This window comes from Ranitomeya imitator, chromosome 3 (assembly GCF_032444005.1).
Source record: "Ranitomeya imitator isolate aRanImi1 chromosome 3, aRanImi1.pri, whole genome shotgun sequence".
In the NCBI taxonomy this organism is placed as follows: Eukaryota; Metazoa; Chordata; class Amphibia; order Anura; family Dendrobatidae; genus Ranitomeya; species Ranitomeya imitator.
This window is the reverse complement of record NC_091284.1, coordinates 444,591,920-444,618,779: the sequence shown is the minus strand read 5'-3', so window position 1 is coordinate 444,618,779 and position 26,860 is coordinate 444,591,920. Positions and strand designations below refer to the sequence as shown.

General features: G+C 41.8%; 1 protein-coding gene across 1 annotated transcript in view; it reads right to left on the bottom strand.

Annotated features, from left to right (window-relative positions):
* Nucleotides 1-26,860, bottom strand: part of NXN (nucleoredoxin) — a 249,879-nt gene that overhangs the window by 70,662 nt on the left and 152,357 nt on the right. The window contains exons 2-3 of the mRNA XM_069757364.1: nt 18,135-18,252; nt 12,835-12,968 (exon numbers count right to left, since the gene is read on the bottom strand). Coding sequence (XP_069613465.1) covers nt 12,835-12,968; nt 18,135-18,252 — 252 coding nt within the window. The remainder of the gene's footprint in view (nt 1-12,834; nt 12,969-18,134; nt 18,253-26,860) is intronic.

Below are 26,860 nucleotides of genomic sequence, written 5' to 3'. Positions count from 1 at the left end.
TGGTAACCAGGGTAAACCACTGTTTAGGTGCATGGCAGGACTCGGCAAAGAAGGAGTGCAATTTGACTTTAATTATTCCAGCAAATTTTGCAACCATAGTGGATGGAGAGTCCCTGATGTGCCTAAAAAGTGGAAACCCCAAAAAGTGACACCATTTTGGAAAGTAGACCCATTAGGAAACCTATCTAGATGTGTGCTGAGCACCTTGAATCCATAGATGCTTCACAGAAGTTTATAATGTAGAGCTATGAAAATAAAAAACACACATTTCACACAAAAAAGCTCTTTTAGTCCCTTTTTTTATTTTCATAAGGTAACAGAAGAAATAGGACTTTAACATTTGTTGTACAATTTCTCCTGAGTATGAAGATACCCCATATGTGGTGAAAAACTACTGTTTGGGAGCACGGCAGGGCTCAGAAAGGAAGGTGTGACGTTTTGGAAGGCAGATTTTAATGGAATGGACTGCAAGTGTCAAGTTGCGTTTGGAGAGTACATGATGTACCTAAACAGCGGAAGCCCCCCACAAGTGACCTCGTTTTGGAAACTAGACTCCTCAAGGAATATATCTAGATGTATGGTGAGCACCTTGAACTCCCAAAGTGCATCATAGAAGTTTACAATGTTTTCCCACAATAATTTTATTTTAGCCCCAATTTTTATTTTCACAAGTGTAACAGGAGAAAATGGAACTCAAAATTTGTTGTGCAATTTCTCCTGAGTAAGCCACCATATGTGGTCGAAAACTATTTTGAGGAACAGTGCGAAGCTCAGAAGGGAGGAAACACCATATTGGAGTTCACATTTTGCTGGACAGATTTGAAGGTGTCATGTAACATTGGCAGAGCCCCTGAGATGCCATAAGAGCAGACCCCCCTATAAGGAGACACCATTTTACAAACTACACCTCTCAAATCATCCAGGGTGCAGTGATCATTTTGACACCACAGGTGGATCACAGAATTTTATACCATTGGACAGTGAAGAAAAAAGTAATTACATTTTTACCACCAAAATTTAGTTTTAGACCCAAATTTTACATTTTCACATTGGGAAATGGTTAAAAATGGCACCAAAATTTCTGCTGACTGTACAGTAATGCTTAGCCACATGGCAAGACTCATGAGGGACAGGGTGCCATTTGCCTTTTGAAGCAGAGATTTTCCTAGAATAGTTTGTGGATTCCATATAAAGAGCTCCTAAGTGCTAGAAGAGCAGAATCCCCCTCAAGTGACCCCATTATGGAAATTATACCCCTCTTGGAGTTGATCTAGTAACTATTTGGACTCCATGGAGGTTTTCCAGAAACAAGCAGCAGTGGATGTTGCGGAGTGAAAACTGCAAAATGCCGTTGTAGTGCCCAGTACATGGTAGTCAACAGCTCATGCTTCTGGAGACACGCACCCGTAAATTAGGCGGGATCTCATCGCTACAGAAATGCCAAACATTTAGATGCCAAATGTGGTTTAAGTACACTGTGAGGCTCAGAAGGCAGAGGGTATTTGGGAGCGCAGAATTTGCTGAATTTCTTTTGGGGGGGCGGTAAGCCATTTAGCTTTTTCCAGAGCCTTTGTGCTACCGGTAACGTTGAAGCCCCCTATATTTCCACTGACAGTTGCCGGACTTCAGAGGGGACCTTTTTTGTGGATTGAATTGAAGCTTGTATTGGACATATTTTGCATAACGTTAGAGAGTGCAGGATAAATGTGGTCTCAGAGTGACAGGATTCAGATGAAACCCTCAAAGGATCCATTCACTATAATGAGGCAGCAGAATCACTCTGGAGACCCAGAAGTGCACAAAACTGTGGCAGACCACATTTTTATGGATGCCTAAAAATGACACAGCTGGATCTTTGGCCAGACAGCGTCCACAGTGTCTCCATCTGCCTCGATAAGGGGAATCTTTCATCAGAACCATGTATTTCAGACATCTACACAGAAACCCCGGTGGAAGCGCTCAGCGAAGCATAAATGTGCGCTGAGCCTTACTGCGATCTTTGGGAGGCAGAATGAACAAATCAATAGTAAGTCAAGAATTGGTTTTATTCCTTTTTTACACCGTTACTCGTGTGGTATAAGTGATTTACAGCAATACCATGTTCATATAATTTTTTTTATGTTTGGCTGCTGTCACACACTAAAAGACTTTTTTGAGAAAAAAAAAAAAAAAAAAGCCGACACCCCGCAGCAACACCCACCAATGGTGCTAGCACCGATCGTGGGCATTTAACCCCTCTGATGCTGCTGTCAGTAGTGACAGTGGCATACAGAAGCATCGCGCAGGGAGGGGGCTCCCTGCGCACTTCCATCAGGACAATGCGATGCAGTTTCCATGGAGACCCCTGGCACCAAGATGGCCACGGGGTCCTTCTGGGTCCTGCAAGGTGGTGGCTAGTGAGAACCTACTGAGAGCAGGCGTGGACATGCCTCCTTACCTGCCTGTCAGATCGCTTGATCGGATGCTCTGCAGTGCAGAGTGTCAGATCAGCGTTCTGATGTAAAATAGTAATGTCCCATAGTGGGACAATGTAAAAAAGTAAGAAAAAAAATAATAATTACAAAATGTAAAAAAAAAAAAAAAAGTAAAAAAATCCCCAAAGAAATAATTTGTAAAAAAGTTTTTTATGTAAATAAAAAAACAAAAAGTACACATATTTGGAACTACTGTGTCCATAATGACCCGCTCCATAACTGTCCCACTAGTTAACCCCTTCAGTGAACGCTTTATCATATCGCCGAACAAAAAGTGCAATAAAATGAATGCGATCAAAAAGGATTAAAATAAAAACAGTACCGCTGAAAACGTCATCCTGTTCTGCAAAAATCAAGCCACCATACAGCTCCATGAGCAGAAATATAAAAAAGTTATAGCTCTCAGAATAAAGCGATGCAAAAATTATTATTATTTTTTCTATAAAATAGCTTTCATTGTGTAAAAGCACCAAAACATAAAAAAAAGATATAAATGAGGTATCGCTGTAATCATACAGACCCGAAGAATAAAGCTGCCTTACCAATTTTACCACACGCGGAATAGTATTAAAAAAAAAAAGCCCTCACATGACTGTCAGCCGCATTAAGGAAAAATTACAGTTCTCAAAATATGGTCACGCAAAAACCAGTTTTCGTAATAAAAAGCATCTTTAGTGTGTGACAGCAGCCAAACATAAAAACCCAATATAAATCTGGTATCGCTGTAATCACACTGACCCGAAGAATAAAGTCGCCTAATTACTTATACCGAACGAGGAACAGCATGAAAAAAAAAATAAAACCAATTCTTCACATGTAAGGCTCGGGGCACATTTATCCTGCGCTCTGTGCTGAGTTTCCGTGTTAATCTCTGAAATACGTGATTCAGACAGAACCCCTAGTGGAAGATTCCCTATGAGGCTGATGGAGGCACTGTGGACACCGTCTGACCTGTGATCTGGCCGATATCCATTTTTTTTTTAGGATTGCATATAAGTGCTGTCGGCCACAGTTTTGTGCACTTCTGAAAAGAAGGACACAGCGGAACAGAGGCCAGATGGAGTCCACAGCATCTCTGCTGCTTTACTATAGTGAATGGATCCATCGATGGTTTCATCTGAATCACGTAACTCAGATTTAGATGGAAACCCCTAAGTAAGTGCTCAGCGTAGAGCACCGGATAACTGTGATCCCAAACGTTATGTAAAATGTTCCCAATAAAAGCTTCCACTCAATCCACACAAAAAAAAGCAAGTCCCTACTCAGATCTGTCATCTGTTGACGGAAATATTGGAGGCTTCCACGTTACTGGTAGTACAAAGGATCTGGAAAAGCAAAATGGCTCCTCACCCACCAAAAGAAATTCAGCAAATTCTCCACTCCCAAATCGAAATGCCCCCACTCCCTTTTTAGGTTGCGTAGCCATCTGAAACGCATCGATTTGCTAGTTAACTAATAACCAGCAAAGGCTATGCAGACAGCTGCGGGCTGATATTAATAGCCTAGGAAGAAGCCATGGTACTGCCCCCTCCCCCCCCCCCCCTTCCCAGACTAAGGCCGGCCTCACACTCAGCGTATAAAAATACGGTCCGTAACTTACAGCCGTAATACGCAGAAAAGTCCCCAAAATAGTGGTCCATATCTCCTCCGTAGGCAGGGTGTGTCAGCGTATTTTGCGCATGGCATCCTCCGCATGTAATCCGTATGGCATCCGTACTGCGAGATTTTCTCGCAGGCTTGCAAAACCGACATACGGACACACAATGGATCCATGTTCTAAAAAAATCATAAAAACATATATACTGTCTAATTGAGACACATATATATACGTATATTTACTTCAGCGCGATATAGCAGAAAGCCGGTAATTCAATTGCCCACTTTTGCTATCTCCTTCCTAAACCCGACATGATATGAGACATGGTTTACATACAGTAAACCATCTCATATCACCATTTTTTTTGCATATTCCACACTACTAATGTTAGTAGTGTGTATGTGCAAATTTTGGGCACTCTAGCTATTAAATTTAAGGGTTAAATGGCGGAAAAAATTGGCGTGGGCTCCCGCGCAATTTTCTCGGCCAGAGTAGTAAAGCCAGTGACTGAGGGCAGATATTAATAGCCTGGAGAGGGTCCACGGTTATTGGCCCCCCCTGGCTAAAAACATCTGCTTCCAGCCACCCCAGAAAAGGCACATCTGTAAGATGCGCCTATTCTGGCACTTGGCCACTCTCTTCCCATTCCCGTGTAGCGGTGGGATATGGGGTAATGAAGGGTTAATGTCACCTTGCTATTGTAAGGTGACATTAAGCCAGATTAATAATGGAGAGGCGTCAATTATGGCACCTATCCATTATTAATCCAATAGCATGAAATGGTTAAAAAAAACACATTATTAAAAATTATTTTAATGAAATAAACACACAGGTTGTTTTAATATTTTATTGCTCTCTCAATCCACCTGAAGACCCTCGCTCTGTAACAAAGGAAAAATAATAAACCAACAATATACATACCTTCCGATGATCTGTAACATCCCACGATGTAAATCCATCTGAAGGGGTTAAAATATTTTACAGGCAGGAGCTCTGCTATAATGCAGCTGTGCCCATATGTGGGTAGGACCACTGTTTGGGCACACATCAGGGCTCGGAAGGGAAGTAGTGACATTTTAAAATGCAGACTTTGATGGAATGGTCTGCGGGTGTCACGTTGCATTTTCAGAGCCCCTGATGTACCTAAACAGTAGAAACCCAACAAGTGACCATATTTTGGAAACTAGACCCCCCCCAAGGAACTTATCTAGATATGTGGTGAGCATTTTGAACGCCCAAGTGCTTCACTGAAGTTTGACGCAGGGCCATGAAAATAAAAAAATCATTTTTTCCCCACAAAAATGATTTTTTAGCCCCCGACGGTAAACTGTTATTTACCGGCGATTGCAACCCGGGGGTCGGTAAAAACCGACAGAATCATGCTGTCTGGAGTCTCTTCTGCCCCTGGCAACCAAGACCCTAGAGAAATTCCGACTCTGGGGGGTGCTATACACTTTTTCCACAGCGCCGTTAATTAAGGTTTAAGTATCCTTAACTCCCGGCGTTAAAAGGCGTATCGACGGTCGTTAAGGGGTTAAGCTGCATGGCGGCTTGTTATTTGTGAGACAAGATGACGTTTTCAGCGGTTCCATTTCTATTTATATTCATCATTTTAATATTGCTTGAGTCCACTTTATAATGATTAAGCACTGTTTTTTGCCTCTTATTTTTGGCGGCGCCAGGGCTGTTGAGTCAGAGCCCATTTTGGTGGAGTCGGAATCTGTAAAAAATGGACCAACTCCGACTCCTAAAATATATAATAAATTGGGTACAGCTCAATGCAGTTTGTGGGGAATATTTTTTTCATAAGAATTTGGAAAAGTTATGAAATGTCCTATAAATGTTTGTCCTATACCTGATCTAAGGTCTAGACTTTTAGCCAAGATGAATCTGTGCTGCAGTTTATGTTCATGATAAGTAGTGAAGCTCCTCCTTTACAGATAAGGGAAAAAAATTAACAGACAGGGAAGGAATGCCTGCATTCATCTCAGAACTTCAGTAGTGAACAGGAAAGCAGGATTAAGGTAAGTACTTCTTAAATTAGATCTAAACTTTCAATAAACTGTGCATAAATCAATAATCCAGTATATGTTATCTCTATATGCTTGATGCTTTAGTTTGTTTTTCCTCTTAGCTCATGTTTTGAGAAATTAGCTGCTCTGATGACTTATATACACTATACATAGAATATAAGGGGAAAAACTGTTTTCTAACATCTCAAATTCGGAAATACAGTAAAAGGATTGATGAGGACATATAAACTGTATATACTACTGTATAAGCCGAGATTTTCAGCAATTTTTTGGTGCTGAAAACGCCCCTCTTGGCTTATACACGAGTCATTGCCGGCAAAGGAGGGGGGTAGGGGAGCAGAAGATATCATACTCACCCCCTCCTGGTGTCATCACTGCATATCTTCCTTTCTTCCTTCCTGTGCTGAGCGGTCACCTGGTACCACTCATTAAAGTAATGAATATGCACGCGTCTCCACTCCCACAGACATGGAGTGCATATTCGCTTACTTTAATGAGCAGTATTAGTGACAGCTCAGCACAGGAAGGAAGACAGGAAGAGAGATGCCTGAGATGCAGGGACTGATATTCAGCGCCAGGAGGGTGAGTAGGACTGGGGGAGGGTGAGCCATACTATATTCACCTGTCCCTGTTCCATCGCCGAGCTGTGTCTTCCGGATCCTCTGGCTGTGACGTTCAGGTCAGAGGGCGCGATGATGTGGTTAGTGTGTGCCCTCTGCCTGAACAGTCACTGCAGAGAGCTGGCGACGCTGAGGAGCAACGGGCAGAGATGAGAGTTGAGTATGTCATTTTTTTTTTTGTCATTTTTTTTATCGCAGCAGAAGCATTATATGGAGCATCTTATGGGGCCATCAATAACCTTTATTCAGCATTATATGGGGCATATTTTTGTATGGAACATCTTATGGGGCCATCTTTAACCTTTGTGCGGCATTATATGGGCATATTTTAATATGGAGCATCTTATGGGCATCATTAACCTTTATGCAGCATTATATGAGGCATATTTTAATATGGAGCATCTTATGGGGCCATCATTAACCTTTGAGCAGCATTACATGGGGCATATTTTTGTACGGAGCATTTTATGGGGCATCATTAACCTTTATGCAGCATTATATGGGGCATATTTTTGTATGGAGCATCATTATCCTTTGTGCAGCATGATATGTGGCATATTTTTAATATGGAGCATCTTATGGGGCCATCATTAACCTTTATGGTGCATTATATGGGGTATATTTTAATAGGGAGCATCTTATGGGTCCATCATTAACCTCCTCCACTGTTCATAGACTGAAGAAATATGATGTGATGCATTTAGCGAGCTGTAGCCCGAGACAAGCCTGACCTTAAAAGTTCAGATTAAAGCTATCTAACAACATATTTTACAAACTTTACACTTATCTGTACTATTGATTTATGCAGATTGTTTTATTTCTATCCTAAATTATACAGTGCATGATTCCCTATTCTTGCAAGAGTTACAATATACCTTATTTTTTTTACAGGACAAAATTTTGAGAGCGAATTTACATAATTACAAAATGTCTAAGAAGCATCTTATGTAGTCAGCTGTATTTGAGCATTTCACAGTGACTCAAAATACAAAACATTTTATGTGTCAGTGAATAAGTGATCAAGATGAAAACAAATGCTGTGATGCCAAAATCAGTGCATACTCAGGCAGTGATAAAAAATGCTCCTTCAAGAGCTTCCAATCTAAAAAAAAAAAAAAAGACATTTACAACGCTGCCACCCAGAAGTTTACAAAGCTTTGATTGAAAAAGATCACAGCAGCACCAAGAAACCAGAGACCAGCACTTCCCGCCAGGCAAAGGAGGAGGAAAGAGCATCTCAAACATCAGTTACAAGATATTTTGTAAGTGACAAAGTTACTGTAACAATGACATCAGATGTGTTTTAAAGACAGCTCATTGAGTCTGTTGTGAAGGATAGTGTACCATTATCATTATTTGCACAACCAGCTTTTACAGCTCTTAATGGAGAAATGGCCCGCAAACTTGGTGTTTCTCTGGAAAGAGAAAGTATTAGAAAATTAGTGATTGAAGAAGCCCTTAACCAAAAGACTCTTAAGATATGCTTTGTGTTTCTTAAAATGGATGCCTGCACAAGTCACAGAGTGAAGTATTCCTATCAACGATCGTTAGGTTTGTGACAACAAAAAAATTGTTACAAAGACGCTGGCAGTAAAAGATACTAAAGCTCATCACAGCAACCAGTTTCTCCAGACCTTAGTGAAAAAAGTTCTGCAAGATAATGAACTAAAAAAACAACAGGTTCTTCCTATTGTAACTGATAATGCTTCAAACATGATAAGTACAATGAAACTGATGAATAAGAATATTGAAGGTGAACAGCAGCTAGAAGTATATTTGCAGTGCCCCAGAGTCCTGGTCGTTGCAGTAATGTCGCTCTGCCGCTAAGGGGAGTGATGTTATGTCTGATTGCACTAAAGGAGTTCACCTGACCAGGTATCACAAGCACACATTACACTTCACACTCCAGCCACCAGGGGGAGCAAAAGGCACTATGTATTAGGCCACTCCTCACACTGGTAAAACTGGGGGTCGGATAGGAAGTTAGAACAGAACGCAGCCTGGGAGAGCTCCAGGGAGGACCCGTCAGGGGTGGGTTCCTGACAGGGGCCTAGCAGAACAAATTGAAAGCAACGGAACCGCGCCTGCACTACCTTGCGGCGGTATCCTAAGAAAGGACACGAAGAGAAGGATATTGTGAGAAACGAGATCAAAGCACACAGGAGAGCCAGTAGGAGTCATGCCCCGAGAACGGCAACTTCCTACTGAGGCGCGTAGCCGGTGACCGGAACACCGAGGAAGTAACTGACTCTATGCTTACTTCAAATACCGCAGGACAGTTAATTATAGGTTGGCTGTCTACCATACATCACCTAAGCAGACATAGGGGGCAAGCGTGGAGAAGGGCGTCTCTAGGGTCCCAGAATAGCTCCGAGCCTTCCCGTCAAACGGGTGCGTCCTATCCAGATGAACTTGGGGGACAGAGAGAGAGAAAGAGAAAGAACGAGAACAGAAGTTGTGAGGACTATCCCGAATGCTCAGCAGGGAAGAACTACAACACACAGGCGCTAGTGGTAGGCACTGATTTCCACCGGCAAAGGGAACTCTGGATGTGCCTTCGGACCAGCCGGTCTCAGACAGCCCTGTTATCAGTGCTCTGGGTTGCGGATCCCGAAGTCTTCAGTAAAAGGTAAAGAGACTGCAACCCTGTGTCCTCGTTATTGACTGCACCTCACACCATCGCCACCTACACTACTGGGAAGCACTGGGGATATACGTCAGCCGACTTTCATCACATCTTTTATTGGACGCCCCTTAGCAGGGTCACGGACCAGGTCCAGCCACCGTGACAACCTTAGAACTGAGACAGAGAGGACCGGTACCGAGTAACCCGCGGCCCTGCGTCTGGGGGCGCTCCAATTTCATATTGAGTATGTTGGAGGTGGAAGGCCACAGTCTTATTCCTATAAGGGAGGAACAAACAGATATTACTACAGAAGAACAGCAAAATTATTCTTTACAATTAGATTATCTTGTTGAAGCTGCTTCACACCTCTTTCCTATTCATCACATGCACTGTGTTGTGGACATACTGCAGCTGTCAAAAAGAGATAGTCTGCAAGAGGGACATTCTGGAATTCTGATGAGCAAAGTGAGGAAATTGGCTAATGCTGCCAGAACCCCTACAATTGATTCCATCTTGAAGAGACGTGCTGGAAAAGGGGTAATTTTGGATCAAGCCACTCGGTGGGGAAGCACTTATTTAATGATTGAGCGATTGCTTGAGCTGAATCCTTACCTTGTAGATATGGCCAACCCTCAGGTAACACTACATGAAGGTCAACAGACACAGGTGGTTGAACTGAAGGAATTGCTTCATCACGCATTTACAGTGACTAAAAAGTTACAAGCTGAGGATTTAACTCCTGGCATTTTTATAAAGGAGTGCAAGAACCTGTTGTTTTGCCTGTCCCAAAGAGGAGGTTTAATAGCAGATGGCATTGCTGCTTCAATGAAACGGAGAGAGACACTGTTATTAGAAAATAAAATTCTTCTGGCAGCTGTGTATGTGGACCCGAGTCATCGTATATTGCTGGATGATCAACAGCTTACTAAAGGAAAAGAAGCTCTGATTGATGTAGCAGTTAGGATGAGTGGGCTATAAGACAGCACAGAGCAAGAGGACTCGGGTCTTGCCAGTGCTGCTGCTGCCGTTTCTTCAGCCTCATCAGATGAGTTTGATTTTGAAAAGTATTTGGACGACATGGAGCAGGCAAAGCGTTGCCGCAGGAAAAAAAAAAAAAAAAAAGATTCCACTCCCGTAGAAAACAGATTGACCATATTTCAGCAAAATTTTTCACTTGCTCTCAAAGAAGTAGAAGAGTGTTAATCAAAACTGACTGTGCACGAGGTAATTACTTTTTACCCTGAAATTATTGAGATGTTGCCCATGTGGTTAATGCTCTGCCACCAATCAAAGTTAAGTGTAGAGAGGTTGTTCTCTAGCCTTAAAATAATTAGATCAGATTTTAGGTAATCTATGAAGGAGGATCTGATGGAGGCGATACTATTTTAAATTCATAGACTGCACAAATGTTATTCAGTATGTTTTTGTTAAAAACTGTTTTTTTCCCCACTTACTGCATAGTGTATAATAAATTTAAAATATGCAAAAGTTTATTCGTTCTAAGGGTATGTTCACACGTTCAGGATTTCCATCCTTTTTTTTTCCTGACTGTTTTTTAAAAAACTGCAGCTCTTGGCAGAAAACGCAGGTCCTTTTTATAGTCCTTTTTTGGTCCGTTTTTGATGCGTTTTTTGATGCGTTTTTTGATGCGTTTTTTTGATGCAGTTTTCTAGCCAGAGTCTGTGTGTTTTCTAGGAATTTTTTTAGGGTTAAAATGGCTGAAAATACCCTAACCCTACCCCTACCCCTACCCCTACCCCTAACCCTAACCCTACCCCTAACCCTACCCCTAACCCTAACCCTACCCCTAACCCTACCCCTAACCCTAACCCTACCCCTATTCTAACCTTAGTGAAAAAAAAAAAAAAAAATTCTTTATTTTTTTTATTGTCCCTACCTATGGGGGTGACAAAGGGGGGGGGGGGTGTCATTTACTATTTTTTTATTTTGATCACTGAGATAGGTTATATCTCAGTGATCAAAATGCACTTTGGAACGAATCTGCCGTCCGGCAGATTCGGCGGGCGCACTGCGCATGCGCCCGCCATTTTGCAAGATGGCGGCGCCCAGGGAGAAGACGGCCGGACGGACACCGGGACGCCGGGTGAGTATAAGGGGGGGAGATTAGGGCACGGGGGGGGCATCAGAGCACTGGGGGGGGGCATCGGAGCACTGGGGGGGGGCATCGGAGCACGGGGGGGCGGGATCGGAACACGGGGGGGGCAGCCACACTCCGCCCACGCACTTCCGCCCGCTCCCCGCACTTCCTGCTGCAGCGGTTCTGCACATCAAACCGCAGTAAAACCCGCAGATATATTTTTGATCTGCGGGTTTTACTGCGGTTTGGACCTCACAATGGAGGTCTATGGGTGCAGAACCGCTGCGGCTCCGGAAAAAGAATTGACATGCTCCTTCTTTTTTCCGGGAGCTATTCAGCGCGTCTTTTTTTTTACAATTTCCGGACCATGTGCACAGTGTGTCCTGTTTTCCATAGGGTACAGTGTACTGTACCCTGCATGGAAAACAGCTACGGAACCGCAGCGGCAAAACCGCCGCGGTTCCGCGGTAAAAAACGCACTGTGTGAACATGGCCTAAAGTTGTATTTCAATAAATATATTTTATGTTCTAGCTAAATGGCTTGATTATTGTATAATAATAATGATTAAAAGCCTGATGTTACCATTTTACTACAGTAAATTTATCACAAACTTAAACATGAGCCATGTACGAGGGAATCGGAGTGTCATGGAAATTGAGGAGTTGGAGTTTTGGCTTACCGACTCCACAGCCCTGGGTAGCGTTTACTAAAGGAATTAACTAGTAGGACAGTTTTATAGGTCAATTCGTTCCTGACGCGGTGATACCAAATGTGGGTATTTTTTTTATTTATAATTTGTTTTTCATAACAATTTAAATTTACGGGTACAATATATATATATATATATATATATATATATATATATATATATATATATATATATATATATATTCACTTATTTCAGTCTGATTGCATATAAAGTATTGCAAAGCAGGAGCTTTGCTATGCATCCAACACGGTCAACACTGCACTGAGACAAACTTGCTACAGCATGCTCTGAGCATGATCTGTCAAGTCTGCTAGCTCTGGTGACCCGGATGTCACCAGGGGCAACAATCAGCCCCTTGCGATGACATCGAGGGGGTGCCGATCGGAGAGCAGAGGAGGCTCCCTCACTCATCTTGCCTGCTAAATACTGCAATCGTTGTCTACTGCAGAATTTAGGGGGGTCAAAATGCTGGGAATCGGCTGACACCCGATGGCGATCACCAGCACACAGCCCTTGTGTGACGGAGATCGACATGACATATCCATACGTCAAAAGTATGGATACGTCCAATGTCGGGGAGAGGTTAAGCAAAAGGCAACGGCTGAGATGGTTGGGACCATGGTTACACAATAACAGCTATCATACTAATAATAGTACAGTAGGAGTGTGCACTTACCCAATGTGCAGAAAAGTATACACCGACATAGGAGCCTTCCACGGTACTACTATCCTGAGACTGGCCATTGTTCCTGAGCAAAGGACCTGCAATTACTTCACTAAAGGGCTTTGGGCCCCATGGGAACTCTATACCTGTATAAAATAATAAAGTCCTATGTTATAATCATTCTTCTATAAAGTACAGTTTAAATGTAAATGGTTCTCTTGAACTTTTTTTTTTAAGAGCTGCATCCCTAATATGGTCAAATATGCATTCAAAATAGGTTCTAGACAACCTTTATGGTGCTTATTTGCCCTCATATAGGGGGAAACGTACTGCAAGACCCCTAGCCCATCTATGTGCAAGAAAGGACAAATAATTTGCAAAAGCTGCACCTGCTCTGGTGAACATGGCTCATTCATGTATTACACCTTCAATAAATAGGAGCCAAGTAATGCTACATTTCCACTGATGTGGCTACGACTGGATAAATGACCACACAGATTCAACTTTCCCCACACCACATTTATTTTATAACAGGATTGCTCTTCATGAAACAATCTTTACAGTTTACCTTTACAAAGGGGAAACCAGTTAACAACATTCAAGTAGCCAGAGCCACATAAAATATACCTCTTCTAAGTATAAATTATGCAAAAAGTTCCTTTATTTCAGCAGATATTAACCACCCATGTAATGGACAAGCTAAAAGATCCTGCTACATTGCTAAAAAATCCTAAATTATACTGCCAAATGTTTTTTATTACTGTATAGCATATGTAAAAAAAAACATTTATCTTGCCGGATTCAAATTTGTAGATACCCAACCATCATGCCATGCATCAATATTGCCACAGGGTTATGCCAAGACACAGCAGTTGTCTGCCTTGAGATGGATAATTAAAGTGCTGTCCAATTAAACAAACTTCAATACTAAAAGCACACAAAAAGACGTAATACTCACCTTACCAACCCTCTACTATTCCCTTTCCCAAAGTTTTCCTGTTCCCCCACCTATGTCTGTGCTTCCAATCCAAGTGGTGATTCGGCACAAAAATGTGACTGCTGCATACAATCACTGTCTACAGTGGTCACTACTACAACCAGTCATGATGTCATCTCTAAAGTCTTGTAAACCGAGATCACGGAGCATCAGGGAAGCATAGACATGGGTGCAGCAGGAAATTAATAGGGAGAAGGAAATAAAGTAAAAGAAAGGAAAATGAAACGGGAAGAAAGTAAAAGAAACAAAACAGAAAGAAGGAAAAACAAAGGGAAAAAGAAAGAAAGAGTGTGAAAGAAAAAGCATATGTATGATGTTAGAAAACACCTTTAGGCTGTGTGCACATGTTCCGGATTTTTCACGTTTTTTCGCAACAAAAAAACCGCTCACCATTAAGCATCCTATTAATAGAATGCAATACGCATTTTGTATGCATATGCTGCGTTTTTTTCAGGAGCGGAAACACATTCCGGAAAAAAACGCAGCATGTTCATTAATTTGCGGAATCGCGGGGATTCCGCACACATAGGAATGCTGTGCCCACCATGCGGGAAGTAAGCGGATCATGTGCGGATGGTACCCAGGGTGGAGGAGAGGAGACTTGCTTAAAAAAAGAATTAAAATTAAAAATAGTGATATACTCACCTTCTGATGGCCCCCGGAGTCCTCCCGCCTCTCAGCGGAGCACGCGGCGGCTTCCGATCCCAGGGATGCTTTGTGCGAAGGACCTAGGATGACGTCGCGGTCACGGGGACATCAGAAGGTGTCAATCAGTTATCCAATGATGCTACAGATCGCTTGGAAAACGCTAGCATTCTGCAAGCTTATTACGCTTGCAAAACGCTAGTGTTAAGCAGGAAAACGCATGCCAAATCTGCATGCGATATACCTGCGGTAGGAGTTGCATAATTGCCGCGGAAATTTCCGTGGCAATTCTGCAACATGTGCACTTAGCCTTAAGCTGGTTATTATTATTATTTATTATTATAGTGCCATTTATTCCATGGCGCTTTACTTGTGAGGAGGGGTATACATAATAAAAACAAGTACAATAATCTTGAATAATACAAATCACAACTGGTACAGGAGGAGAAAGGACCCTGCCCGCGAGGGCTCACAATCTATAAGGGATGGGTGAGGATACAATAGGTGAGGATAGAGCTGGTCGTGCAGTGGTTTGGTAGATCGGTGGTTACTGCAGGTTGTAGGCTTGTCGGAAGAGGTGGGTCTTCAGGTTCTTTTTGAAGGTTTCGATGGTAGGTGAGAGTCTGATATGATGTGGTAGAGTTCCAGAGCAGGGGTGATGCGCGAGAAAAATCTTGTATGCGATTGTGCAAAGAGGAGATAAGAGGGGAGTAGAGAAGGAGATCTTGTGAGAATCGGAGGTTGAGTGCAGGAAAGTACCGGGAGACGAGGTCACAGATGTATAAAGGAGACAGGTTGTAGATGGCTTTGTATGTCATGGATAGGTTTTTGTACTGGAGTCTCTGGGCAATGGGGAGCCAGTGAAGGGATTGACAGAGGGCAGAGGCCGAGGAATAGCAGGGGGACAGGTGGAATAGTCGGGTGTACGAGAGTGTTCGAGCGGAGGCCACAGAGCAGGAGGTTACAGTAGTCGAGGCGGGAGATGATGAGGGCATGGACTAGGGTTTTTGCAGATTATTGATTTAGGAATGTACGGGTCCGTGAAATATTTTTAAGTTGAAGGCGGCAGGAAGACAAAAGGGCTTGGATATGTGGTTTAAAGGAGAGATCAGTGTCAAGGATTACCCCGAGACAGCGAGCTTGTGGGACTGGGGAGAGTGGGCAGCCGTTTACTGTAATGGATAGGTTCGATGGGGAGGGGGGGGGGGGATTCGCGTGAGATGGGGGAAAGACGAGGAATTCTGTTTTGTCCATGTTAAGTTTTAGAAATCTAGTGGAGAAGACTGATGAATATACTCCATGATATCCTCACATTTATCCTCCTCTATCCTTCCCAGCTCTTCCTCCCATTTCTCTTTTGCTTTAATAGGGAATCTATTAAGAAAGGTATATAACAAGTCCCTATAAATATCCGAGACTACCCCTTTCGTTCCTCCCGTTGCACAGACATAGTCTACCAGAATGTCTCTATAAATTCCCATATCCATCGTTTTAGTCTGCGCAAGATAGGCATGTCTCAACTGTCCATATTGAAACCTACAGGTCTCCTGCAACCCATAACTCTCCTGCAGTGCCTCGAAGAATAACAGTCCTTGTGCGTCCTGAAACTGAGCCATATATTGAACACCCAATGCTTTCCAATTTTTAAATTGCCCCATTTTAATACATTCAGGTAATGCTTCATTATGCCATATTGGGGAGAGATTTGTTAAAAGTCCCACTCCCCTTCTCTTTTTAATTGTCTCCCATACCTTTTGAATTAATGTCAAGGTAGGATAACCAGTTCCAAACTTCCTGAATCCCCCCCCCTCCAATCCCTGAACCAATGGGTCCCTTCCCACTAACCAGACCAAAATCCGTTGAACCGAGCCCAGTCCATTCACCTCTCTCCAACTTCTCATCTGCTGACCCTGCGCTGCCAAAAAATAGATCCAGGGATTCAGAAGGGCCAGCCCCCCCCATCTTTAGGCCTCTGAAGCAATTCCAGACTAATTCTTGGCTATTTCTTCCCCCAAACAAGGTCTCGAAATATAGTTAATGGTGTGAAACCACTTTCGGGGCAACCAAACGGGGGAATTATGCAATACATACAATAATTGGGGCATAAGAATCATCTTAATAAAGTTTATCCATACCACCACTGAAAGGTATAGTTTGCACCACGCCCCTATTTTCTTCCTAAACCTGTCCAGCAATGGGGATAGATTCAGATTGACGTAGCTCAAAAGAGGAATAGACACTTGAACACCCACATATTTGAACTGTGAGACCACTGTCAGCTTACTACCTTCCCCTGATATTGGGATGTCATTGCCCCCTTTATCCACTATCAAGATATTTGACTTATCCCAATTGATTTCAAGACTCGATATATATCCAAATGTCCTGAGAATATTCATCGCACCCTCCAAGGCCTTTCCAGACAGAAACATTGTTTACAGTGACTGGCCAGTTACCTTCAGTTCCCTTCTGGTTTAATTCTAGTTTTAATTCTACATTAATCTTCACACTTATAGGAAACACACTGCAGACTAAAGTCTTTGCAGACTTCTGCTATGCAATATATGTACTACTGAGTGCATTCAGGTGTGAAGCAGAGAGCAGTGGTCTCAAGCAGAGAGCAGTGGTCTCAAGCAGAGAGCAGTGGTCTCAAGCAGAGAGCAGTGGTCTCAAGCAGAGAGCAGTGGTCTCAAGCAGAGAGCAGTGGTCTCAAGCAGAGAGCAGTGGTCTCAAGCAGAGAGCAGTGGTCTCAAGCAGAGAGCAGTGGTCTCAAGCAGAGAGCAGTGGTCTCAAGCAGAGAGCAGTGGTCTCTGTTCCTCTTGGTCAGAGAATCAAGAGTGGACCAGATACCGTACATATAATCAAGGAAGAGTAAACAAGGTCATAAATAACAAGGGTGGAGGTGGAGGAGGAGGAGGAGGAGGGGAAGGATGGGGAGAAGGAGGAGGGGGGGGGGGGTTGAAAGACATACCAAGTGGAAGCTAGGAGCAGAGGTAAGTCTGTGTGGAAAGTTGGATGAGATACTATATGCACTTCATAGACAGACAAGGCAGGAGAGCAGGCTGGAGAGGTTATAGTTTTCATAAACTGATAGTATCAGAAGTTATCTCTAACAGGAACAATATTGGGCATGCTGACGTCAAGCATGCTCTGTCCCCTTTTACCCCACCTAGAAGCTCAAGGGTTCATACATAATCCATAGAAGTTTGATTATACGTTAAAAACGCATGTACCATAAGACAAAGCACTATAAATTTAAAAAAAAAAAAAATATATATATATATATATATATATATATATATATATATATGTAAATATATGTGTGTGTGTGTATATATATATATATATATATATATATATATATATATATATATATATATTATATTAAAAAAAAATTTTTTTATTTAAAATGGGACTGAACCTTGCCCTGCATGTTGGCTTTACAGAAGGGCTGACTATTCCCCTTTTCTCCATTCCACAGACGTACATACATGAAACTTCCTAGGTTTATCTGTATTAGGAGTCGCTTTGTACAATGAAATGTACTGCGGTAATATACTGTATTAGCTTATTTTAGGCCAAGTGATCACACATATACGTTTTGTTTTTCAAAGGGGTCTCAACTTGGTGTGCAATCATATAGATTAGTAGAAATAAAAGTTATACCAACCTTCTGGATCATCTCTTATTAATAAGAGGCCATTTCTACACACAATCTTCCCTGTAGATGCTTCGATAAAGATAAGTGAGGGAATGTTGGAAATTCTGTACTTGTTCCAGAGTTTTAACTGTTAAAAAAAGAAAAAAACAATTTCAATTACATGTACTAGGAGAAATAAAAAGAAACTTGTCATCTACAAATGTGCCTGGAAATGATGGTAATCTGTAGGTAAATGGTATTTCTGGAGGTGACAGGTTCCCTTTAAGTACACAATTTTATGTCTGAAAAGCAAGGATATGCTTAAGCAATACTAACTAAAGCAAGTTATTCCAGGAGGATTTGCCCACCCAACAAGCATTTCTTTAGATCTACTTATACTTTCCATACTTTGCTGGTGGCTGTTAAACTAATTTTTTCTCTACAAAGCTTCTATTAAAGCAAAAAAAACAAAAACAAAAAAAAAACACCAGGCCAACTCAAGATGATATCCAGATCAATAGACCTCACTACAGATCAAATGTAATAAGAAAGTGCCCACAGCAAGAAAAGCAAAATAAAACCAAAGGATTAAAGAGGCCATAGGATATGAACAGAACCTAAGTGAGACAGATATATTACATATGCAGTTAATTTTTATTTTTACAACAGCTATATCTACCGTATATACTCGAGTAAAAGCCAAGATTTTCAGCCCATTTTTTTGGGCTCAAAGTCCCCCTCTTGGCTTATACTCGAGTCATACCCAGGGGTCGGCAGGGGAGGGGGAGCGGGGGCTGTCTAATTATACTCACCTGGTCCCGGCGCGGTCCCTGCAGGTCCCCGACTCCCCAGCTTCTTCCTGTACTGAGCGGTCACATGGTACCGCTCATTACAGTAATGAATATGCGGCTCCACCTCCCATAGAGGTGGAGCCGAATATTCATTACTGTAATGAGCGGTAACGGTGACCGCTCAGTACAGGATGAAGCTGCGGCGTCGGGGAAGCAGGGACTGAACAGCGCCAGGAGCAGGTGAGTATAACGGGGATGGGAGCACTGCGCGATATTCACCTGCCCCCCGTTCCGGCGCCGCTCCTTCTTCAGCGTCTTCTGCAGTGACGCTCAGGTCAGAGGGCGCGGTGACGTGGTTAGTGTGCGCCCTCTACCTGAACGTCAGTGCAGAAAACGCTGAAGATGGAGCGTCGCCGGAACGAGAAGCAGGTGAATATTGAAAGTGCCGGGGGTCTGAGCGACAGAGGTGAGTACGTGATTTTTTTTTTTTTTTATCACAGCAAATGTTTGTATGGAGCATCTACGGAGCCATAACATTTGTGCAGCACTATATGGGGCAAGTGTCTCTATGGGGCCATAACATTTGTGCAGCACTATATGGGGCAAGTGTCTTTATGGGGCCATAATTAACGTTTGTGGAGCATTATGGTATATAGGGCAAGTGTCTGTATGGAGCATCTTATGGGGCCATAATCAAGGTTTGTGCAGCACTATATGGGGCAAATATCTTTATGGAGCATCTTATGGGGCCATAATCAGCATTTCTGCAGCATTATATTAGGCAAATGTGTCTATGGAGCATCTTATGGGGCCATTATTAACCTTTATGCAGGATTATATGGGGCATATTTAAATATGGAGCATCTTATGGGGCCATCATTAACTTTATGGCGCATTATATGGGGCTCTTGATTCAATATGGATATTCAAAAACACAACCTACTGATGTCTCAATTAATTTTACTTTTATTGGTATCTATTTTTACTTTTGACATTTACCAGTAGCTGCTGCATTTCCCACCCTAGGCTTATACTCGAGTCATTAAGTTTTCCCAGTTTTTTGTGGCAAAATTAGGGGGGTCGGCTTATACTCGAATATATACGGTATTTTGTTTTCCAGTTTACATAGCAGTAAGAGGGATTGATTTTTTTGAGAGACTAGTTGCAGTTTTGAAGGATACCATCTATTTTACCATACATTGGGCTGAAATGTGGCAAAAAATTCTAAGTGGAATGAAACTGGAAGAAAAAAAATTCAATTCCACCATCATATTTTTGAGTGTTTTGTTTTTACATTATTCATTGTATGGTAAAAAATAGCCTGATAACTTGATTCTTCAGGTCAGTCAATTATGGCAATACCACACTTATAATAAATAAAAAAAATATTGGGGTATTTGGTTTTGTGTCACCATTTTCCGAGAACTGTAACATTATTATTTTTACATCAATAGAGCCATGTTAAAACTTGGGGGGTTTTTTTTAGTGGCGAGCTGACTTTTATTGACACCAATTTGGAGTACATAAAAGGTTTTGTTGTTTTTTTATTGCATTTTTAAGGGAGATATATATATATAAACATTTCTGGCAGTTGATTTTTTTTCGTCTTTCTGGCATTTACAGTATGTTAATTTTATATTTTGATAGACTGGAATTTTTCAGATGTGGAGATGCCAAAAATCATGTATATTTTTTTAAAATATATATTTATTTTTAATGGGGGGGGGGGTGGAATATCGGGTTGATAAACATTTTTATATTTAACAAATTTTTATTTTATACAATTTTTTTTTTTTTTACCCTTATGTTATATTTTCCTTAGGGGACATGACTATACTCATTACTAGGGTTTACCTGAGCATACTCGGGTGGTCTCCGAGTATTTTGGCATGCTCGGAAATTTAGTTTTCGTCGCCATAGCCGCATGATTTGCGGCTGCTAGACAGGCTTTGTACATGTGGGAATTTCCTAACAAACAGGCATTCCTCGCATGTATTCAGGTTGTCTGGCAGTCGCAAATCATGCAGCTGCTGCGACGAAAACTAAATCTCCAAGAATGCCGAAATACTCGGAGACCACCCGAGAATGCTCAGGGAAACCCGAGTAACGAGTATACTCGCTCATCACTAAAATTGACCTGAGATTTTCTGATCGCTTATATACTGCAATATCAAAGTATTGCAGCACATCGTAAGAATGGAGGTCTCCTACGAAGCTCACTCAGTGGGCTTTCAGCAGAACTCTTGACTGTCATGGTAGCCATTTGTGTTTTGTGATAACTTTGTGTAAGGGCGATGAGAGCACACGCATGCAACCACTCAATTTGTTTATATTATGTACAGTACAGACCAAAAGTTTGGACACACCTTCTCATTCAAAGATTTTTCTGTATTTTCATGACTATGAAAATTGGACATTCACACTGAAGGAATAAAAACTATGAATTAACACATGTGGAATTATATACTTAACAAAAAAGCGTGAAACAACTGAAATTATGTCTTATATTCTAGGTTCTTCAAAGTAGCCACCTTTTGCTTTGATGACTGCTTTGCACACTCTTGGCATTCTCTTGATGAGCTTAAAGAGGTAGTCACCGGGAACGGTCTTCCAACAATCTTGAAAGAGTTCCCAGAGATGCTTAGCACTTGTTGGCCCTTTTGCTTTCACTTTGCAGTCCAGCTCACCCCAAACCATTGATTGGGTCCAGGTCTGGTGACTGTGGAGGCCAGGTCATCTGGCGTAGCACCCCATCACTCTCCTTCTTGGTCAAATAGCTCTTACACAGCCTGGAGGTGTGTTTGGGGTCATTGTCCGGATGAAAAATAAATGATGGTCCAACTAAACGCAAACCAGATGGAATAGCATACCGCTGCAAGATGCTGTGGTAGCCATGCTGGTTCAGTATGCTTTCAATTTTGAATAAATCCCCAACAGTGTCACCAACAAAGCACCCCCACACCTCCTCCGCCATGCTTCACGCTGCGAACCAGGCATGTAGAGTCCATCTGTTCACCTTTTCTGCGTCGCACAAAGACACGGTGGTTGGAACCAAAGATCTCAAATTTGGACTCATTAGACCAAAGCACATATTTCCACTGGTCTAATGTCCATTCCTTGTGTTCTTTAGCCCAAACAAGTCTCTTCTGCTTGTTGCCTGTCCTTAGCAGTGGTTTCCTAGCAGCTATTTTACCATGAAGGCCTGCTGCACAAAGTCTCCTCTTAAGAGTTGTTGTAGAGATGTGTCTGCTGCTAGAACTCTGTGTGGCATTGACCTGGTTTCTAATCTGAGCTGCTGTTAACCTGCGATTTCTGAGGCTGGTGACTCGGATAAACTTATCCTCAGAAGCAGAGGTGACTCTTGGTCTTCCTTTCCTGGGGCGGTCCTCATGTGAGCCAGTTTCTTTGTAACGCTTGATGGTTTTTGCCAAGTTATCGGACCGACTGACCTTCATTTCTTAAAGTAGTGATGGTCACTCAATTTTCTTTACTTAGCTGCTTTTTTCTTGCCATAATACAAATTCTAACAGTCTGTTCAGTAGGACTATCAGCTGCGTATCCACGAGACTTCTGCACAACACAACTGATGGTCCCAACCCCATTTATAAGGCAAGGAAAGAAATCCCACTTATTAAACCTGACAGGGCACACCTGTGAAATGAAAACCATTCCCGGTGACTACCTCTTGAAGCTCATCAAGAGAATGCCAAGAGTGTGCAAAGCAGTAATCAAAGCAAAAGGTGGCTTCTTTGAAGAACCTAGAATATAAGACATATTTTCAGTTGTTTCACACTTTTTTGTTAAGTATATAATTCCACATGGGTTAATTCATGGTTTTGACACCTTCAATGTGAATGTACAATTTTCATAGTCATGAAAATACAGAAAAATCTTTGAATGAGAATGTGTCCAAACTTTTGGTCTGTACTGCATATTATATCTGTACAGGACAGGAGGAGTGGTACTGTGCAGTGTATATATACAGGGCAGGTGATGTGGTACTGTGCAGTATACAGTACAGAGCAAAAGTTTGGACACCTCAAATATTTTTCTGCATTTTCATGACTATGAAAATTGTACATTCACACTGAAGGCATCAAAACTATGAATTAACACATGTGGAATTATATACATAACAAAAAAGTGTGAAACAACTGAAAATACAGTAGGTCTTATATTCTAGGTTTTTTAAAGTAGCCACCTTTTGCTTTGATGACTGCTTTGCACACTCTTGGTATTCTCTTGATGAGCTTCAAGAGGTAGTCACCGGAAATGGTTTTCACTTCACAGGTGTGCCCTGTCAGGTTTAATAAGTGGAATTTCTTGCCTTATAAATGAGGTTGGGACCATCAGTTGTGTTGTGCAGAAGTCTGGTGGATACACAGGTGATAGTCCTACTGAACAGACTGTTAGAATTTGCATTATGGCAAGAAAAAAGCAGCTAAGTAAAGAAAAACAAGTGGCCATCATTTCTTAAGAAATGAAGGTCAGTCAGTCCGAAAAATTAGGAAAACTTTGAAAGTGTCCCCAAGTGCAGTTACAAAAACCATCAAGTGCTACAAAGAAACTGGCTCACATGAGGACCGCCCCAGGAAAGGAACACGAAAAGTCACCTCTGCTTCTGAGGATAAGTTTATCCGAGTCACCATCCTCAGAATCGCAGGTTAACAGCAGCTCAGATTAGAGACCAGGTCAATGCCACACAGAGTTCTAGCAGCAGACCCATCACTACAACAACTGTTTAGAGGAGACTTTGTGCAGTAGGCCTTCGTGGTAAAATAGCTGCTAGGAAACCACAGGACAGGCAACAAGCAGAAGAGACTTGTTTGGGCTAAAGAACACAAGGAATGGACACTCGTCCAGTGGAAATCTGTACTTTGGTCTGATGAGTCCAAATTTGAGATCTTTGGTTCCAACCACCGTGTCTTTGTGCCACACAGAAAAGGTGAACGGATGGACTCCACATGCCTGGTTCCCGCTGTGAAGCATGGAGGAGGAGGTGTGATTGTGTGGGGGGCTTTGCTGGTGACACTGTTGGGGATTTATTCAAAATTGAAGGCATACTGAACCAGAATGGCTATTCCATCTGGTTTGCGTTTAGTTGGACCATCATTTATTTTTAAACAGGACAATGACCCCAAACACACCTCCAGGCTGTGTAAGGGCTATGTGACCAAGAAGGAGAGTGATGGGGTGCTACGCCAGATGACCTGGCCTCCACAGTCACCAGACCTGAACCCAATCGAGATGGTTTGGGGTGAGCTGGACCGCAGAGTGAAGGCATAAGGGCCAACAAGTGCTAAGCATCTCTGGGAATTCCTTCAAGATTGTTGGAAGACCATTTCCGGTGACTACCTCTTAAAGCTCATCAAGAGAATGCAAAGAGTGTGCAAAGCAGTCATCAAAGCAAAAGGTGGCTACTTTGAAGAACCTAGAATATAAGACATAACAAAAAAGTGTGAAACAACTGAAATTATGTATATAATTCCACATGTGTTAATTCATAGTTTATATGCCTTCAGTGTGAATGTCCAATTTTCATAGTCATGAAAATACAGAAAAATCTTTGAAAGAGAAGGTGTGTCCAAACTTTTGGTCTGTACTGTATATACAGGACAGGTGAAGTGGTACTTTGCAGTGTATATATACAGGACAGGAGGAGTGGTACTGTGCAGTGTATATATACAGAATAAGGCCACACTGACATACCGTACTTAGTATATGGTTAGTATTTCACATCAGTCTTTATAAGCCGAAACCAGGAGTGTGTGATAATACAGAATTGGTGACGTGTTTCTATTATACTTTTCCTCTGATTGTTCCACTCCTGGTTTAGGCTTACAAATACTGACCGTGTTAACGTGGGCTGAACTCGGGTGGAATCACACTAGCATATGGCATCAGATGTGATGGGCCAATGACCCTCGGCTCTTGCACTGCTGCGAGCAAGATCCGAGTGTTAGTTTTCCGATGCTCTCACAAGAATTGGAACACAGGTGTGGAGGAGACTGAGAAATTAATTTCTCCATCTCCTCAATGGTCTGACTCGATGTGTATCTGACTGCAACAACTGTTGAAAAAAAAAAAACTGCACACGGATAGCAAGTGAGAATATCGTACCACTTTTCAGGATGAAAATGGAACCGAGTTTTTCATACTCTATTAGTCCATGTAGCAACATTTCACTTCCATATCAGAGAAATGTTCTGTTGTAGATCCGAAACGTTGCCACATGGGCCAATACAGAGTCCAACGCTTTTTTCACAATTAATCAGGGTAAATATATATATATATATATATATATATATATATATATATATATATATATATATATATATATATATATATATATATATATATATATATATATATATATAATTGTAGAGAAGTTTACATAGTATGGCGCTGTGTATAGTGTGGAGTTCATACTATATATACACTGCCACGTCTCTGATCTATTTATTATATTATAGAAGAGGAGGGCACCATCAAATATATTAGTTTTAAATATTAAAGGGATCCACCTGCAGTATGTCTAAACATAGACAAATAGCAACCAGAGACAAGGAGAAGTACAAAAAAGCAGGGATCACCATAAAAAATGTATCAAATTTTATTAGTAGGCACAAACCCACAAGAAATATAAAAACATTTAAAATACAAGAAAGGGGTTACACAATGTGTAACTAGGACATACAGGAGCAACGGTTAGCCTAACGACACTAATAGGTCATACATGAAATGTTCAATTCAGTAAATGGTGAAGAATAGATATCCGTGTCTTAATATAAGTACACCAAGATGAATAATTTTGGGAAAGTTTTTCCAAAGAATTAATTGAAGATTCAAAATTATAAAGATTGGCACCAAATACAAGGTAGAAAAACTATACCCATATGAAGCAGTTGGAAATGTATATGAAAATATTCAGACCTATATGTATCAACATGGACACCTAATACAATAATTCAGAAACCCAACATAGTACACCATATGGAATATGAATTATATTCTCAGGAGTACATTACCAACCAAATACCATCGACAAATTAGACCTGCTCATAGAACCCCATGCATTGTCTACAATCAAAGGTGCAGGACAAAAAACAGCTCCTGTAATCCTGACACGTATCGTCCCTGCTGTGACTTCATCAGGAGAAAGAGAAAGTGCTCTTGCCCCTGATGAAGTCACAGCAGTGACGATACGGACCTGACACCCATAATGTGGTGGTGCACCATCTTGGGTATCAGGTCCGAGCATTCCTACATGAACAGTTTCCTGGAAAGTGGATTGTCGTCGTGGGCCAGTGGAATGGCCACCAAGGTCCACCGATCTGGTCTCCTTAGACTTTTACCTTTGGGGTCATCTGGAGGCAATTATCTATGCTGTGAAGATACGAGATGTGCAGCATCTGAAACAACGGATACTGGAAGCCTGTGTTAGCATTTCTTCTGCGTGTTGCTATCAGTGTGTCAAGAGTGGGAGAAGAGGGTTGCATTGACAATTCAACACAATGGGCAGCACTTTGAACACATTTTGTAAGTGGTCATAAACTTGTAAATAACTCATGAAAGAATAAAGTTACGTTAAAACCAAGCACACCGTTTTTCTTGTGAAATTCTCAATAAGTTTGATGTGTCACTTGACAATCTTCCTATTGAAAAAAATAAAGTTGGATCCAAAATGGCTGACTTCAAAATGGCCACCATGGTCACCACCCATCTTGAAAAGTTTTCCCCCTCCCACATACTAATGTGCCACAAACAGGAAGTTGATATCACCAACCATTCCCATTTAATTTAGGTGTATCCATATAAATGGCCCATTCTGTATACGGTATACATAAGTGACATCTTCTGTGTGAAGACCCTGTATGCGTGCGCTGTCTAGTTGTACGCACTGACAAAGGCTGCGTGCAACTAGACAGCGCGTGCACATAGGTCTTTCACACAGAAGATTTAAAG